The following is a 17,156-nucleotide window of genomic DNA, read 5'->3' as shown; positions in this document are numbered from 1 at the left end:
CCATCTGTGCCCTTGGGAACAAAAATGTCTGCATCTGAGTTGCAATATCATCAGGCTGGAAAAGGGTCATATTAGATCTTTGGCTCATGAAATATCTTGAGTCTCACCTGGGTAGCTGGAGTTGGGGTTAAGGAATGTATTAAGTGATGGGTAATCAATGTTGGTGAAAGAAAGCTTGTAACTAGTGGTGGAAGTGGCAGGAATTGGGAATGTGATCTTTGCATTTATAATGTTGGACAGAAGTCGGTGACCTAAGGATATTTCCTGCTTGTTCTCATATTTTTGTCAGTGTATTACGTGATCGTTTGGGGTTTTTTTTTTCTTCTGCTTGCTATATACATGTTCTATCAGGCAGGGGATGTATAGCCTACTGCAAGTGCTGATGCTGTCAAATTAGCCATTGCTGTTTGTATTATTTTTCCCAAATAGCTAACAAGCAGCAGCTGACAATGATATTTTTAGTGGCAGAGATGTACCAAGTATCAGTATAAGGAAGTGATGGAGTATCTTTATTTTTGTGCCGTTTTTCAGACTGCTCTGCAATGACTACAGCAAGATATAGGCCTACCTGGGACTTGGTACTCGACCCATTAGTGTCCTGCAAGCTCTGCCTCGGTGAATATCCCGTGGAGCAGATGACAACAATAGCACAATGCCAATGCATCTTCTGTACCCTGGTGAGTTTGCTTTTTTTTATTATTAGGCATAAAAACCTGCACAATTTTAACTGCAGAAATCATGTGTGTTTCTGCTGAGTGGGTTTCACTCCGAAGTGTTGATGCTGTGGTGGAAATAAGTGCACAGCAACAGTGTTTAACACAAATGCTAGCAAGCAAACTCTTCTGTTTTCCTGTTTATAGAAAAAAAAGTTTTACTCAGCACTTCAGTGTACTGCTGTATACAGTTACCTCCTTAGCAAGGTTATTCACCTTTTCACTTTTATCTATGAGTGGCTTGGATTTCAGGAATTTTTTTTGTTGATTGTTCTTTTGTTTATTTTTTTTTTAACTTTACCCCCAAGCCTTTCTGGAACAGCGTAGTGCACACATTTGTAACTAGAAAAATATTTACTGTATTATAGATTCTAGTTTCACTGTATCATAATTACAGTCCTGTAACAGTTTTTGACTGCCATATTGCACAAATGCGTTCCTGGTATAACAAGAATCTTGTCAGTTAAGTAAACACACTGTTTGGTGAATGTAGGTATAGCATGTAGCAAAGATCATCATAACAGTAAATGGGTATTGCTAGTTTATGAACAGAGAAATAAAAGTAGTAGTAGTATAATTTTCCATTCCTAATGATGATTTGGAATGACAATGTTAGATCCTTTAATTTTGCAATGGGTGCAAGTACACCAAAAACCTTGTAACGATGGTTCAGCAGTGGAAAAGTTACAGTAATGTCAGTAAGAATATAATTTCTGGGATACATGATGTTCAAAGACTTTAACACCATGTCATAAACTCCTGAGAAATTATAGGTTCAGACATAGAATTGGGTGATTTTCCTTAATTTGAAAGTCCTTTTGAACAAAGATTTTTTTGGTGGTTTTTTTAATGTTAAGAACAAAGATTTTTTTTTTAAATAGTCTTTTCTATCATTTTCTTCATGGAAATTTTACCTTTTTTTAAATAATAGAATTTTTTCTGATAGTTATTGAGAGGCTATAGGGGGTTGGAACAGTGCAAATAGCTCTTTTTGTTGCTTACTGAAAACAGCAAAAAAAGAAGCAATGCAAACAACTCAGTTTCTGAAACATGCAATATTCTAAAACCTCCAAGTTATCGCAACCAACTTGAACGCTGATATTCTGTGGCAAAAGAGAAAGTGAGCACCCAGGTAGGTAAACGGGTACAGTCTGCAAACACTGTGCCTTTCAAATTAAAAAGTAAATATTGCTTCATTATACACTTTGAAAAGTGTTTGCTCAAGCGTGCAAAAGTATATAAAATAATAGGCTTCATGAAATCTGTTCTCTACTGCACAATGGATAGTTCTAGTATTTACAGCTGAGTTTTCTGTGTCTCTGCCTGTTGCCTGGATGTGGAGAATATTTTAATTTCAGTTTTTTCAGTTACATTTAAGTGGCTGCAGAAAGGCTGGGTTGCCAGATATGTCTCTTCCTCTTCATCTTGTTCCTTCTAACGTTTGCTGCCATCAGTGATCTTCAATCGCTTCTTGGTAGAATACAGTTATTGACTCTTACTGCTGTTCCAGAAGATATAACCTGTTATAGATATTAAAGATATAACCTTTGCTGATAACCTGCTCTGCGGACCTGGCATAAGTAAATTACTGTGGTGACATTGGATTCTTATGTCGAACCCTATTCAGCTGGAATCGTCAGTCCATTTTTACCACTTGTATTTGATTGTCTTGAACAGTTCATGCAGCTTTGTCCTGTTTAAGTGAACCAACGTACCTCATCTGCCTCTTGTCTGCCATTTGTATGAGCTTCACTATGGTGACATTTGAATGCTCTGAAAAAATTATATACCCTAAAGTTTTTCTGTGAAATACTAGGAAAATAATATTACCCTTGCTTTACTTGGTGGTGGTGGGGGAAGAAAGAAGAATCAATCCCAACAGTTACAAGGGGCAGTAGCTATCAATCTGTGTCAGCCCAAGAATTCAGCATGACTGAAACCCAGGGCCTCCATCTCTACCTTGTGGACAGCCTGAAGGTTGTTAAATTGCCTAAGAAAATACTCCTGTAACGACTCAGGCAAGACTGTTCAGCCCATTGGCAATGGTTAAAGAAAAGTGTGACAGCTATGCACAGATTCCTCCACTGGTCTTCCTCCTGTGAACAGTCATAGAGTCATAGAATGGTTTGGGTTGGAAGGGACCTCAAAGACCATCTAGTTCCAACCCCCTGCCATGGGCAGGGACACCCTCCACTAGACCAGGATGCCCAAAGCCCCATCCAACCTGGCCTTGAACACTTCCAGGGAGGGGGCAGCCACAGCTTCTCTGGGCAACCTTTGCCAGTGCCTCACCACCCTCACAGAGAAGAATTTCTTCCCAACATCTAATCTAAATCTGCCCTCCTTCAATTTAAAGCCATTGCCCCTTTGCCCTATCACTACATCCCCTTGTAAACAGTCCCTCTCCAGCTTTTCTGTAGGCCCCTTCAGGTACTGGAAGGCTGCAATAAGGTCTCCCTGGAGCTTTCTCTTCTCCAGGCTGAACAACCCCAACTCTCTCAGCCTGTCTTCAGAGGAGAGGTGATCCAGCCCTCTGATCATCTTGGTGGCCCTTCTCTGGACTCGCTCCAACACCAACAGCCCTCCATTGCAGTCTTCAATATGAACTGTGTTTTGTGAATGGCCAAATTAAAGTTATTGAAAGCCAACAGGAAAAAAAATATTCTTTTGACTCAAGACTTTGGATGGAGTCTACATACAGTAGATTCAGTACATGATACTAGGATAAGTGGAAATACACTTGGAGAAGTAGTTGACCATTTTTGGTGGACCAATATATAATTTTGTTCTGGCTTCTTGCTTTTATGTAAATGATCTGAAGTAACTGGTGGCCTCTGCAGTGATATGAGCAAAAAAGAAAAAAAAGTTATCCATTACAAGTGTGAAAACCATTTTTGCTGCAGCTTTTGCTCCTAGCTCTAGCCCTTCTGTCTAAATCCCAGCAAGCTGAGACAGCGTGAGTATGTATCAGAAAGATTTTTCAAGTGCAGTGCTACTGGTATGTATGCAGAATTTAGATCAACGTGCAGACTTCTCAATCCTACAATGTTTCTGTCTGCAAGTCTTCATTCCTTTATAAGCATAGAAGTGCCGTGGTGAAGATCCCATGAAGGATTGTCTCTTCCCGACACTTACACAATAACACAGCATTGCTATTCAGAAAGATAGAATGGGGACACTGTTTCCTTCTGCTCTCTGGCAGAGCTGTGCACGGATTGAATAGAGCAGACTGCCACTCCTCTGCTGATAAGGCATAGATGCTACAATTTCCCATCGTATTATTATTAGCCAGTTGTGGCTATTAGTACAATACTCCATTATGGTTTTTATTGTTATGATCATTAATGTGCACACAATACTGTGAGTGCTCTCAGGTTTTGTATATCTCATCCATTAGGAATGTATCCGTTGTTGTATTGCTCAAGGTACCAGAGGAACAAAAGTCTAGCGAGTAGAAAGGAAAACAAGCTATCTGCTGCTGGCTTTTTGTTTGGATGTTTTTCTGAGTATTGTCAAGGGGCAAACTAATATCTTTTTCCTTCTGGAATCATGTCAGCAACAGAACTGATCTTAAGTGTGCTTTTCAAATTTTGGACTAAAATGCTTAAATGTTTTGCTTTTTATTAAATCACTTTTTCCTACTTAAGTAGCACACAGTAGCTAGCTAATAGCCATAAATTTCAAGATAGTCACTTAGTAGTTGCTTGCCCCAGGAGAAGTAATTGATTTTGCATGTTTTCTTCAGAAAATTTTCCTTATGACACTTACCTCCTTATGGAAGGCAAAGGAGAATAAAGCAAACAGAGCATTACTTTTTTTCTTTCTGTTGAACTTTGTTTTGTATTAGTTACTGTGCAAAAATTTTTCAGTTATTACTTAGCTTTTGGGTTTTTTGGGGGGGTGAGGGAAGATGAGGGAGCAACTTTAGTCCAATTCCTGCCTGGAATTCTGATCATTTTATAATCTATGATGAAATTCTCGTGTGTCTTAAAGGACAAGATGTGTTACCAATTGTATAGGTACTAAAGTCACAACAGGTTTTGTTCCAGTTGATATTCTTGCATGAAAGTCCATCAGCTGCTGAAATGTGTTGAGATTCAGGACTACATGTATATGTGTGTACGTATATAATTTTTATATATATAAACATACAAGTAGAAGTGCCAAATGTGTTGCAAATACAGTAATGCCACTTACTCTTACTGAAGACAGGCTAAGGTCCTCTTAGCTTCACACTAGATTGTTCAGTTCCCTTCAAGAATTTACGCAGTGCTGATCATTCTGGTACTTGATGATTTGAGGTTACCTTTCTCAAATTTTAAAAGAAAATCAGTCAAGCAAGCAGTCCAGACAAGCAAATATCTAGAAGAAATATGAAACCTGAGAGAGAACTTGTCTTTGAAAAAATTATTTTGATTATTCATCTGCAATCCACCTTGCTACCAGTGGAAGGAAAGAGTGCTATTGAGATATGTGAGAGAGGTCCTACAATCAAAATAAAATGACAAAACCGATGTTAAGACCTACCTTCTGCCACTCGTTTGTGATTTCTTGTTGGTGAGCTGTGGACATGTAGATCAACTTTGTGCAGTTTGAAACTAACACTGCTGGTTTTAGTAGATACTTGTACTCTGAGTCTTACCCATAGGCTCTACCTTAAGCCCTTGAGACAGCTGGTTAACCTTCCCTGGATCTTTAGGTGTCCCTCTGAGTTGGGCAGAACTGTGATTTTAAGTCTGTATCTAAGTGCATTCTATCCCAGGTAGTGTGACACTAGCCCTCTGACCAGAATTACTGCTTTTGGCTAATCATGGCTGTTCATACATGTCTCCTTGATTCTAGTCATTGAGCTTCTTCAGAGGCTGAAGACCTGAAAGGAAGGGCAGAGCCTATGATCAGCAGGGCAAATGTCACTATCCTGCCTGTAACTGGCAGCAGGCGTCTTTTTTTCTTGTTATGCTTGACTGGCAGCGCATACAGCTTTGGCCTCTGAGTTGGAAGATGGGAAAAAGCACAATTTACTTAATGTTCTCCCTCACTCCAAATGAGGCAGAGGCAGCAGCAGCTTCTCCTTTCCCCAGGGCAAGGCGGACACCAAGAGCAGCGTGGATGGGAGCAGGTGGGCTCAGCCGCCTTCCCTCTCCATCCCTGCTTGCCAAAGGGAAACTTGCCGTAGAGCGCAGCACTGGGCTGGGGCCAGGCTGTCCTCTCTACCAAGAGGAGATGTCCTACTTGCTGTGAAACAGGAGGGAGGGGGAAACCTAATGGCTTGTGTGGTTTTATAGAGCTCTGGGTGCTGCTTAGCAGCTGTGATGTTTTCCTGTTTCCCACCAGCCACTGGCAAAGCTTAGAGCTTGCTGCCCTTGCTCACTTCCCCCCGACCTTAGCAGAGAACTGATAGTAATCTTGACACGTGATGTGTCAGTAGAGGCTTTGCGGTTAGAGGTTGTTCTGTGTTTGCATAGCAATTCACATGGATGTCTGGGTTCTGGCTCGTCTCGTAAGTGCTGTGATGACAAAACTCCCTGCTTTAATAATAAACTGGCCTATTTACAAAGTAATTAATGTACAATTGGGAACTGCAGAACCCCAAGTGAAAACTAAACTTGATCCAAAAGCCTTCAGCTCTCCCCTCCCCTGTATGATGTTACTAAATGAGATTAACATTATCTGTCTTCATCTGGGTGTTGGGAAAACTACTTCATTTTTGTTTGCATAATGTTTTGCATGTGAAAGTGAAAGTTCTTTGTTTGCTGCAGGTGTATGTCCTCCCACTCAGAAATACTCATTCTGTTCTGAAATAGAATAAACTTTTCTCAAACAACCATATAAGGGAAGACTGAATTTGTTGTTGTTGTTTTTGCTTCCTGAATGTTTGAGTTTCATCCTGCATATGTTGGCATTTGAAAACAAATTTCTTTTTGTAAAGCTTACTCTGTGTGTTTCTACCAATTGCATCCCCAAATAAGAACATTGCATCCCCCAGAGAACAAGCAGCTTATGCAAGATAATGGAAGGGTAAAAATCCAACATGAAAAAACTGTTTGCATGTACATCTACTTGAAATATCTATTCTAAGATGAAGATATGCACAAACCACAAGATATTATCCTTGTCTCATTTGGCCATTTTCTGTTGACTATCTACTGATGTGAAAGATTTGTCTGAAGAAATATTATTCATTTTCTGTATGTTTTACAGTACACACATATAAACCAACAACCCACTATTTCAAAGGATGGGGAGCTATAAGTCTTGATTGCCTTCGTTTTCTCTATTAAAGCATTCAATTCACTTGTTTTTTCAGGTTCATCTAGTTCCTGTTGCTTGGTCCTGCTTGTGATTTCCACAGCCATTGATTGCTGTGTCTCAAAGGATATTTGCCTTATTCTAATATTTCTCAAGCTGAAGCAGTCAGCAGGGCTCCTCTTTCAGGGATAGCTCTCGCTGAAAATGCTTGCATCCTTCATGATACGTACATTTCTTCTTGCTTCACCTTCATTTGCTGAATGATGGCCTGATGCTGGCACTTCTCAAACTGGCACGGTTACTCTGAGGCAGAGGGTTTGGAGGCTGCACCCAAGCAGAGGGGGATACTGCACCTCATCCCTAATGTGAATATCTTCTCAGAGTTGTTTGCATCAGTTCAGAAGTGTGTGCCGGTGCCTGCTGTGCTATCTGGGCGTAATGTCAGAAAGAATTTCAACAAAACCTGCGCTGCTGTCCACAGGTTAAATCAACAGCTGTCTTTGCACTAACCACAGTGACATTTGCACTGTGAATTTCTGCTCCTGGCAGGCTGCTGGCCATTTCCCATCCTGAGATTCTGCCAGCTGATGGGAGCACAAGGGCTTCTGGACAAGACCAATTTTTACAGCTCAGGAAAGGATGCTCAGATGGTTTGTCCTGAGACATGGAAGCACAGGGGTTGTGTGTATCTTCCCCAGCCAACTTGCCGTTTGGCCACCATCTACAAGCAGGCTGATGTGACAAGATGGGCTGTGGCAGGGCTGTGGAGCAGCTGGTGTGGTCTTTAGAAACTGACAGTGCAGGGGGACAAAAAGGCCTTTACCCTTGGCAATTTTGAACAAAAAAGAATCTTTAAAAAGAGGCAAAGTGTTGGGCAGGCAGAGGCAGGAACCTGTCAAACAGCTTTTTCAAATTACTTCCCAGTTTGAGGAAAACATTTATCACCTGTGACATTACCCATGTCTGCTCCTGGCCAAAGTCCTTTCCCCAGTGTGTGCCACCTTGTTCGCAGCATAGGGAGCCAGATTTGGGCACTAGATATTTCCCTGTTGCAGAGCTCTGGAGAACCTTGCAGGTCCTTGTCTTAAATAGAGTGAAGGTTTTGTATGCCTATGCAGCATGATGTTTGTCTCGGCAACAAAATAAAGGATATAAAGAGCAAACATGTAAGAATGTTCTGCGTTACTGCTTTCAGATGGTAGATTTGAAGTACTGCATGTCAAAATAAGTGACTGTCTCCTCCTGCGATTTATTCTTAAGGATGATGAATCAGCTGCAGCGTTAATAAAAATTGGAATTTTGATAGTGAAGATTTCTTTGAAAGTAGATTATTGTCTCTGAGAAAATTTCTGTAGAACTGGAAATAACCTATTTTAGTTCAGAGTAGAATCACAAACATTAAACATCTGCCTAGTGTACATCTGTCTCTGAGATCTAGGTGGTTTGTGAGGTTTCACATAGCTTCTGTTCTTGGATTTTGTCAGTATTGCTGACAGTATATCTAATAAAGAAAAATAAGATCACTGCCATGGTCATGTGTATGCTTCAAGCAGATCTTTGTGATTAAGTGTGCATAGATATTTTCCAGTAAATCACTTGCTAACCAAGTAGGATTAGGGTGATACTAGAAAGCCAGATTGTAGATCTGCACTAGAGATTTGTGCACAGTGCAAGAGTATTGCAAAGTTCAGGCTCTGATTAAATAAGAATAGATTTACATGGGATTGTAACTATTACTTTACATAAAAAGACCACGTAGTAGGTTTGAAAGAAGCTTAAAAGCTCTCCAAGAAACCTACATGCTTTTCTTTTTTCTCACATGCTTTTTTGTATGCCCTAAGTGTACCGTGGAAATTTGGCAGAAAGTAATTTTCTTTTTCCATGAAACACTAAGATTAAAAGTGCATTTGTCTTATCACCAAATGAACGTTCCTGTTGCTTTTAGAAGGATCCACAAAAATATTAAGAAAGGTAGTACAAAACAGTTATATATGGCTATGGGAATTCCTACTCTTCAGGAATAGGCTCAAACCTGGTTCTGTTGTTATTGTCTTCTCTCCAAAGAATACCCCAGCTGTAGGCTGCTTATTTTAGGGAGTTTTTTCTCTTGAGGTTGTTCAACTTTGTCTAAATGGAAAGTTTTTCTAGAAAGTGACGTTTTCTTCAGGGAAGAGCTCTCTAGTCCAGAGTCAATTTGCTATTTGGACTAAAGGGAGGGGGAACTATTATTCCAAGAGTATTAGCCTCTACCTGAGACATGGACACCTGAATTAATCTCTTCGATTTATTTGTATCACTCTCATGCACACTCTTTCCCCGTGCCCCAGTCAGTATTGTACTCTGCATCGCTATTTACTAATTCTAATCCAAAGCTAAAAATGAGCATTACATCCCATTACCTGAAAGACTTACAGACAATGTGCCTACCAGTATAAATGCCTATTCACCAGACTGACTGCAGAATTAGCTTAGGGGAATTAGCACAGAGCAGTGAAATAACCTTGGTATTACGTTTTCTTCTGGGAAGAAAAGATATCACCTTCTCGGTATTCATTTCTGATTAATGTAAAGAAAAATACCTGGGAGGCGGAGCATAAAAATATTACAAAATGCTATCGAAAGTATTTGTTGCAATATATTTCCTCATATTTCTTACTCATCTGTGTAACCTCATCACAGGAATTTTGAGCTTTGGCTTATTATCCTTTTAGCACAAAAACTGCCCTTAAGCCAAACTGTAGATTTGTAGCTACAAACCACTGTTGAATAAGGGCTTCTCACTCAACATCCTTTCATATTCTTCGTATTCTTTCCCAGAATGTAAGGCCAAAAGGGATCATTACATTCATCCATCCTGATGTCATTTGTAATGTAGACCATAAAATACCAACCAGTGTTTCCTGACTCTTCATGTGGTTGAATGCAAGTTTATAAAAATATCTGTGTGTGTATATATATATATTTTTACAAGGTCATCTAATTCTGATTTGCAGAGGGTATAGAATTTGCTAGACTTCAGCAATTCAGTCTACATGTTAATAATCATCTCACTTGGAAACTTTTTTTTCTTCAGTTTGAGCTTTCTTCCCAGTATTATTTTCCATTTCCCCTCTTTGCATTGAAACTTAGGTCCACTAATTTTAGAATCAGATTTTTTTTGGTAAAGTCTCCCTTGTTGAAAAAGCATGTCAGCCCTTACTTGTGTCCCTGAAGTATGGTGCAAAACTCATAGCGATTGTCTGCCCCAGGTAAAGGGTTGTTTTCCTGGTTAATGTTTGTGCAAAATAGCAGCTGACTTGGTCTAGCTTGAATATTCACGTTTACCAAATGTATTGTAAAATATTAATTCCTTCTCTTTTTTAGAACTTGGGAAATGCTAGATTTCTTTTAATTCTTCTCTTTTTCCCTTTCAATTTTATCAGTAGGTGTTTGGGGTTTTTTTAAATGTTTTACCTATACCAGCATGCAATGATTTTTGTGAAGTGCACATTTCATTTCGGGATGGCTGTGGCCTAGTGCCAGCACTAAAATACATTTAAAGTTTTAAGAAATAAATCAAATGATACGGTAATGATATTCTTGGCTCTGCAATCCTGTCATGCTTTTTTGGCCTTTCCAAATCCATTGCCTTATTTATAAAATTTCCCATATGACTTGGCACTTGCATCTGCAGCATTAGAATAGTCAGAAGTCTGCATTTTGACAAAATCCACCTAGCAACTGTTAAGAAAATAATACAGGATAATCTTTTTGCCTGCCCAGCTCTCAAATACAAGGTGACATCTTGAAAAGCAATTCCTTGTCTCCTACGATAGTAGCAATAACTTGTTCTTAATAGTAAATTTGTTGTAACTCTTCAAAAAGGTATGCTCTTCTATTGTAAAAAATGAAGATGTTCACCAAAAATATCTTCAAGAGTTTTTAATTACATGCATTGTGTATTATAAAATTACCTTAGGCACCAAATGAACACAATTTTTCTGTCGAAGTAGATGGTAAAGAGATGCTGCCCCACATGGAAACAATGAGTCAGATTCCTTCTTACGAATTATGGTGGTTTTAGTTTGGTTTTGGGTGTCAGGAGAAACAAGTCAAAGCACCGTCATCAGAAATAGACGTAATTGTTGCTCAAATTCTCCTAAAAAATATTAAAAGCCAGATGTTTTAGTTCTTTGTCTTGAGATTTTTCTGTGGCCTGTGCAATTTTGTTAGAATTATATGCAGCAGAGTAAAAATATGCGTTATCATTTGGAAATCAGGCAAAAAGTAACCATTTTGATTCTCATAGAATATTTTGATCTTTCTAACATTAAACAAAATGATGTGCAGCAGTGAATATGCCTTTCTGTGTGGCGCAATCCTTGATGTACAAAGGCTGGAAGTACAACTCATCTCGCGGAGCGCTAAATATTAGGCTACGCTGGGCGGCTTCAGAAAGGTAGTTGTTCCTTTATTAGCCATTTATCGCTGAGGCAAAACAGAACGTGTGGTAAAACCACTGCTGAGTTGGGCGCTCAGTTGATCCTTGTGAGAGAACGGATCTGGGCCAAAACTCCTCGAAGCGGTTGTGCTCCTGCCTTTTGGCGTGGGGACAGCAAACGACAGGAGGAGTCTTGGATCGCCAGGTGAAAGAAAAAGTCATCCAGACACCAGAAAGGATGGCAGCGATGTCCAGCAGGAAGGGGACGGAGCAGGGGCGCGCAGGAGGTGTGTGTGCACAGGGAAAGGCGCAGGTGCAATGCTCGGGAGAGCTAACCTGCCTCTTCTGACTCATCTGGTGCTGCTCGGGAGCAACTGGGCCGCACTGTGCATCTTCACCTGCGGTTTGTATAACCTTATATAAAGTTTTAAATGTAGTTTATATATGTGTGTGTGTTATATATGTAGTTTATATAGTCTATATATAGTTTATATATGACACATACGTTGTGCGGTGCTTTGCTTTCCTTTGTCTCCTGGAAATTACAAAAGTCTATGGCAGTTTTCATGGAGTTCCCTGTCTAACATTCATATACAGTAGTATATTACAATCTCTTTTTAATTTAAAAATATATGCAGCTGTAAATTGAATGCTAAGGTATAGATCTGTATAGTTAAGGAACCCAAACAACCTTAATAGTATCCTATAGTGCCATCAGATAATAATTGTTCTTCTCCCGGAGTCGTTTGGTATGCTGAGAGTATGCATGCTGGACAGAAATCTAAGCTACTACAATTGCCTGTTCACTTGTTGCAACTGCAACGTAAACCAGAGTAATTTGCCTAATGATTGTCATAAACTGACACGTTCTAGTTCTGGATTGGGAAGGGAGTAGGAGCACACACGTGGTTTGTTACTGTAGCTCGACTAATGAATGAAAACTTACACGCTTGGTCTTCTCTTCTTGCTGGCTAGGCAGGTCTTCGTTATTCCAGGCGAAGATTGTCAGAGCACAGAAATGAAGGACAGAACTGAATGCAAAGGACTGTTTCCCCTTATGACCTACTTAATTCAGGAAGGAGTTATTTTTTGTGAAATGTCAAGTCTTACCCTGGATTCATCATCTCAGACTATATACATAAGCAGAAATGTACAGAATAACCACCATCAGTTTTTGATAAGATTACAGTATCTCCAACTGTGACTTTTTAATAATATTTAGTTATTTAATTACTGAAATACAGTGAGGTTTTTTTTAAAGAAAGAAACAAGTGGAATTTAGCAACAGTCTTGCTTCAAATAAAAGTAACTTTCCATTGACACACATCCAGTAAAGGAAGAACACAGATGCTCCTCAGCATATTGGTTTTATAAGGGTCAATGTACAACAAGAAGGATCTTTTGTGACCTTATTCCAACCTCAGCCCTTAGGTACCTAATTTAAGCCCCTGTTTCCTCTGAGAAAAATTATGTAATGTATTTCATTTTGAAAGTTGTTTGGGGTGACTTACACTCCCATATTTTTCATTCATCCCATACAGTACTTTATTGCCTTAATGGAAAGGCTATGAAGGTATTTTCTTCCAGCATGGGTTCAACTGTTACAAGCTGCATAGAAAATGAGCAACAATTTATTTGTCATCTTTTTGTAGTTGTTTTTAATGAATTTTTCACAGTATGTAACAAAGCATTCAATCCTACCGTGTTGCTTTGCTTGCATGCTGGTGCATTTCCAGTACTGTAGCCAGTTTAAAATTTGCTGACACAAGTGACACATCTTGTGTCCGCTCTCAAGAGAAGCCACAGCTACCCTGTGCTTCAAATTCTCTTGCAACCATTTTGAATTACTTCTCCTCCACTTGAGAAATCTCTGGACTGGGGAAGTCCTGAGTGTAGAGAGTGTTCTATCCTCTGCCTAATTTACAGTGATATTTCATGGCCTCGAGACAGCATCTGTGTTCCCAGAAGGTATAGCGTAAGAAGCGCACTTGGCTGGGCTGGTTTTGAGGAGGTAGGTAGGGGCCAGTGCCGCAGCAGGGGAAGGGGAAGGCCTTGGACACTGCTCGTGGCAGGGATGAACTGTGTCATTCCGCGGAACACGTGAGGAAAGGGAAACAAATCAAATAGGCTTTGGCAATGGTCCCAAACAGGTTGAGGAAGAGAACTAACCACATTAATGATTAATGATGGCAAAGCTCATTCAGCTTGAAAAGTGCTTTCTATAAGTGCTAAGTGTTGGCATTAAAAATGTATGCATTTTCATTTTAATCCACACTTGGCGTCTGCAGATGGAGGGAAAAGGGAAGAGCCAGCAGTGTCATTATAGCGACACTAATACCTCTCTACAGCTGAAATCCTGGTTTGCCAAGGCACGTAACCTCGGACCTGGTTCTTGCAGAGCTCAGCCTGCTGTAGTTGCTGCTAGTGGTTCTCTTGAACTGCTCCACCACCCACCCTGCAGAGCTCTAAGCGAAGGCTTGGAAACCTTCTGCAAGTCAAACATCTACTAAGTGAACAGTTGTCTTCATTAAAGCCCTACTGATAAAAAGGAAGACATAGACCACAATCTGTCCATGGATATTTTACACATGTAAAACCTCTAACGATACGAATTATCTAGTCTGTTTTTCTTTTCTAAAAAATAGACCTGTTGTCTCTGTTGAGTAGGAGATGCAGGGAGGGGGACTCTGACAGAAATTATTTGTCTTGCTATCAAGGTGGTGGCATGTTGCCACCAGAAAAGCTGTGTATCAGGGCAGCAGAAATGATGTGGGCAGGAAGTGAAGTTTTTTTTGCAATCAAGCTGCGAGAGGTAAAATCTGGAATAAAACGTTAATATAGGTGATAGGGTCTCTGAAAGGAGCTGAATAGACATATCGAGAGGCAGAACAGCAAGAGAAGAGGCTAAATGAGTAGACTCAAAGTCTGGACCTTAGCAGCTACAAGCCACACGCAAAGGGTTAGGCTGGAAATGTGCTGGTTGATGGGCCTGTTTGACGGAGTGGTTGGAAGGAAGAAGCAGCTCTGTGGTCTGACCTGCAGCTGGTCACGCTGGACTCGGCAAGGCTGATACAGCCCTTTGCCTTCCCAGGCTGATGGTGAGCCGGCGGTTGCGTACCTTTCACAAGTTCTATCTGGAAGTGGTACTTGAAGTCCCCGTTTTACCAGCTTGCTGCAGAGGGTGTAATCCTTCTCGCCTCCCACCCAGCTGTATGCTGAGCTTGTTTTCTATTTTCGTTTCACTCTGCTTTTGGTCTAACCTCCCTCTGTATTCACATATCTCGTAACAGAGAGTTAGGGACCTGCTTTCTGTAACTGTCTCCAGTTTGCTACTGCCAGCTGAGCTCACGAGCAGGGTGAGAACACCAAGGGTGATCCATCCACTGGGAAGCAGACCCTCGTTTGCTCTTTCTGTGTAGCGTCAGGCTGGTAGAAGTTGCACACTGTCTGCAGGGAGAAGTATATCTCTCTCTCCATCGCTCCCCTGGCCTCCTCCGCAGACAATTATGCAGTAGCTCTCACCTTGATGTGAGAAGTATGGAGGTGAAGGGCTGTTGCCCTTCAAGAATAACAAGGTTTGGTCTTAATTTGCCCTTAGTCTAAAATATCCACCTTTCTTCTCTGTTTTGTTGATGGTCATGCTGTGCACTACTGTGTTAGAGGCTACATTTTCAGTTATGACTTGGGTAAAATGCTGTGGTTGCTAGGGGAGAAAAGTATTAGTATTACCAATATTTATTATTCGGTCCCCATGGAAACTGTAGTTCTTCTGGGAGTCCTAATTCTCCCAGTTTTTCTTCCTATGGAAAAGATATGTCTTTAACCGTGAAGTTCAGATAGTTATTTTCTAGAAATAGAAGACAAGATACACCACTCCCTTTTGCTCTCTGGTGTGCTTGACAGATGTCTGTCTATGGGTAGTTACTGCTTACTAAGCCGTGTTGTGGTTTCCAGTCACATAAAGATTTTTGGAGTGTGGTTAATCTAATTTCATCTTGGTGATGGTTTATTATTTTTTCCTTTCCTAGCTCCCTGTTTGATTTGTCCTTTTCCCTGTTATTATTATTTTTTAATTTGCTGCATATTTTAAATTAAGGAAGAATTACTTGATGGGGAAATGAACTTGCTGTTTTCTATTTAAAGGTATAACTGTTGCAAAAGCTGAGAGCATGGCCCATAGCTGTAAAAGGCACATAGTAGTATCTGTTTTTTTCAAAGTTCTTCAGATTTTCAGAGGAAAGCTGTTAAAATACCGAGTGGTTTATTCTTGGTGGGATAGTTAACTCAGTCTTTGGCTCCCTTACAGTGCCTAAAACAGTATGTGGAACTTCTGATCAAAGAAGGTCTAGAAACAGCGATCAGCTGCCCTGATGCCGCCTGCCCAAAGCGAGGTCATCTGCAAGAAAATGAGGTATGCTTTTACAGCAAATAGATTTTTTTTTTCCCCTTTTCTTTCCAGGATGCTTAAATGTGTCTTGCTTTGTAAGTTACAGCTGCCACTGTTGCCAACATACTTTTTTAATAATTCTCTAAAGGTCAAATATTCTGTCTCCATTTGTTGAAAATGCCTTAGATTATTGCTGTTCCTAACTGGAAATTTGTCTTTTCCTTTTTCTTCCTTCAACAGATTGAGTGCATGGTTGCATCAGAAATCATGCAAAGGTATAAGAAGCTGCAGTTTGAAAGAGGTAACACATGTAATGCTACCTATTGTAAGGCTGTGGGAATGGTATCACTCCAGAGCAATCCCATAAATCAGAATCTGGCTCTGCACGTGTTCATGCCGTAGCATTGTGCATTAATTGTTTGGTCACCACAACCCTCCTCCCTCCTCCCCTCCCCCCCCCAAATAAAAAAAAAAAAAAGGAAAACATTGTTTCTCTTCTTGCCTGCTGATTCCCAGAATTGCAACATTCTGGGAATAAACTAAGGAAAGAAAATTACTATGTATTATATTGCTCTATAACTAAGGGAGGGAGTGACTTCTCTAGTGACTTCTATTTAGAGCTTTGCTGTTTGAGTTAACAGTATTCTAGGGGCTGGGGAGGGAGACTGGCCCCTTTTATGGACCCACCATTATCTCCTGTGATGGCATCTGGTGCAGAATTATTAGGCAGTTCTGTGCGTAATGATGACATGAACCTTGTTAATTTTTATGAGTATATAAGCTGACCGGGTGCCAATGGGGATGTGGACCTGTGTGGCCATAGAGAACTTACAGTAAGGTTTTTGCTGAGGGCAGGACCCAGCCTAGAAACCACTGAAGTCATTGGTAGGTTTTTATTGACTTCACTGGGCTTTCCAATATTAAATGACTTAGAATCATAGAATCATCATAGAATGGTTTGGGTTGGAAGGGTCCTCAAAGATCATCTAGTTCCAACCCCCCCTGCCATGGGCAGGGACACCCTCTTACCAGTCAGTAAGCAGCCTGCAAGAAAGGGATCGAACTGTCTAACAGTCTTACGCTATTGTTAATTATGTGGCTACATTAGGGCAGAGACCAACTTGAAAGAGAGTCCTGCTGGGCAAGGCACAGTAAAACCACTTTCTGATGGGTTATGCCTGCATAATATATGTTTTATTTAACTTCAACTACAACTGAAGAAAAATACATCTCCTTCTCAGAACAAGTTTAGTTCAGTGAATGAAATTGGGCAATTAAACTCTGGAAACTCACTTTAGTTTGGTGCCTGTTTGCAAAGCAGGCCAGATTTATGTCTAAGTGGGTAGCATACATTAAAAGGCTTCTTTTGAAAATGCCCAGCCAGTCA

General features: G+C 40.4%; 1 protein-coding gene across 4 annotated transcripts in view; it reads left to right on the top strand.

The window, feature by feature from the left end:
- The window catches only part of RNF144A (ring finger protein 144A), a 70,294-nt gene that overhangs the window by 39,621 nt on the left and 13,517 nt on the right, over window positions 1-17,156 (top strand). For all 4 annotated transcript variants that reach the window (XM_054820981.1, XM_054820980.1, XM_054820979.1 and 1 more), the window contains 3 exons: window positions 532-677; window positions 15,689-15,793; window positions 16,010-16,070. In XM_054820981.1, the coding sequence (XP_054676956.1) occupies window positions 543-677; window positions 15,689-15,793; window positions 16,010-16,070 (301 nt within the window). In that variant the 5' untranslated portion in view covers window positions 532-542. The remainder of the gene's footprint in view (window positions 1-531; window positions 678-15,688; window positions 15,794-16,009; window positions 16,071-17,156) is intronic.

The sequence above is a fragment of the Grus americana genome, chromosome 3, assembly GCF_028858705.1.
Source record: "Grus americana isolate bGruAme1 chromosome 3, bGruAme1.mat, whole genome shotgun sequence".
Lineage (NCBI taxonomy): Eukaryota > Metazoa > Chordata > Aves > Gruiformes > Gruidae > Grus > Grus americana.
Note: the sequence above shows the minus strand (reverse complement) of the source record. Positions and strands in the feature narration are given on the sequence as shown.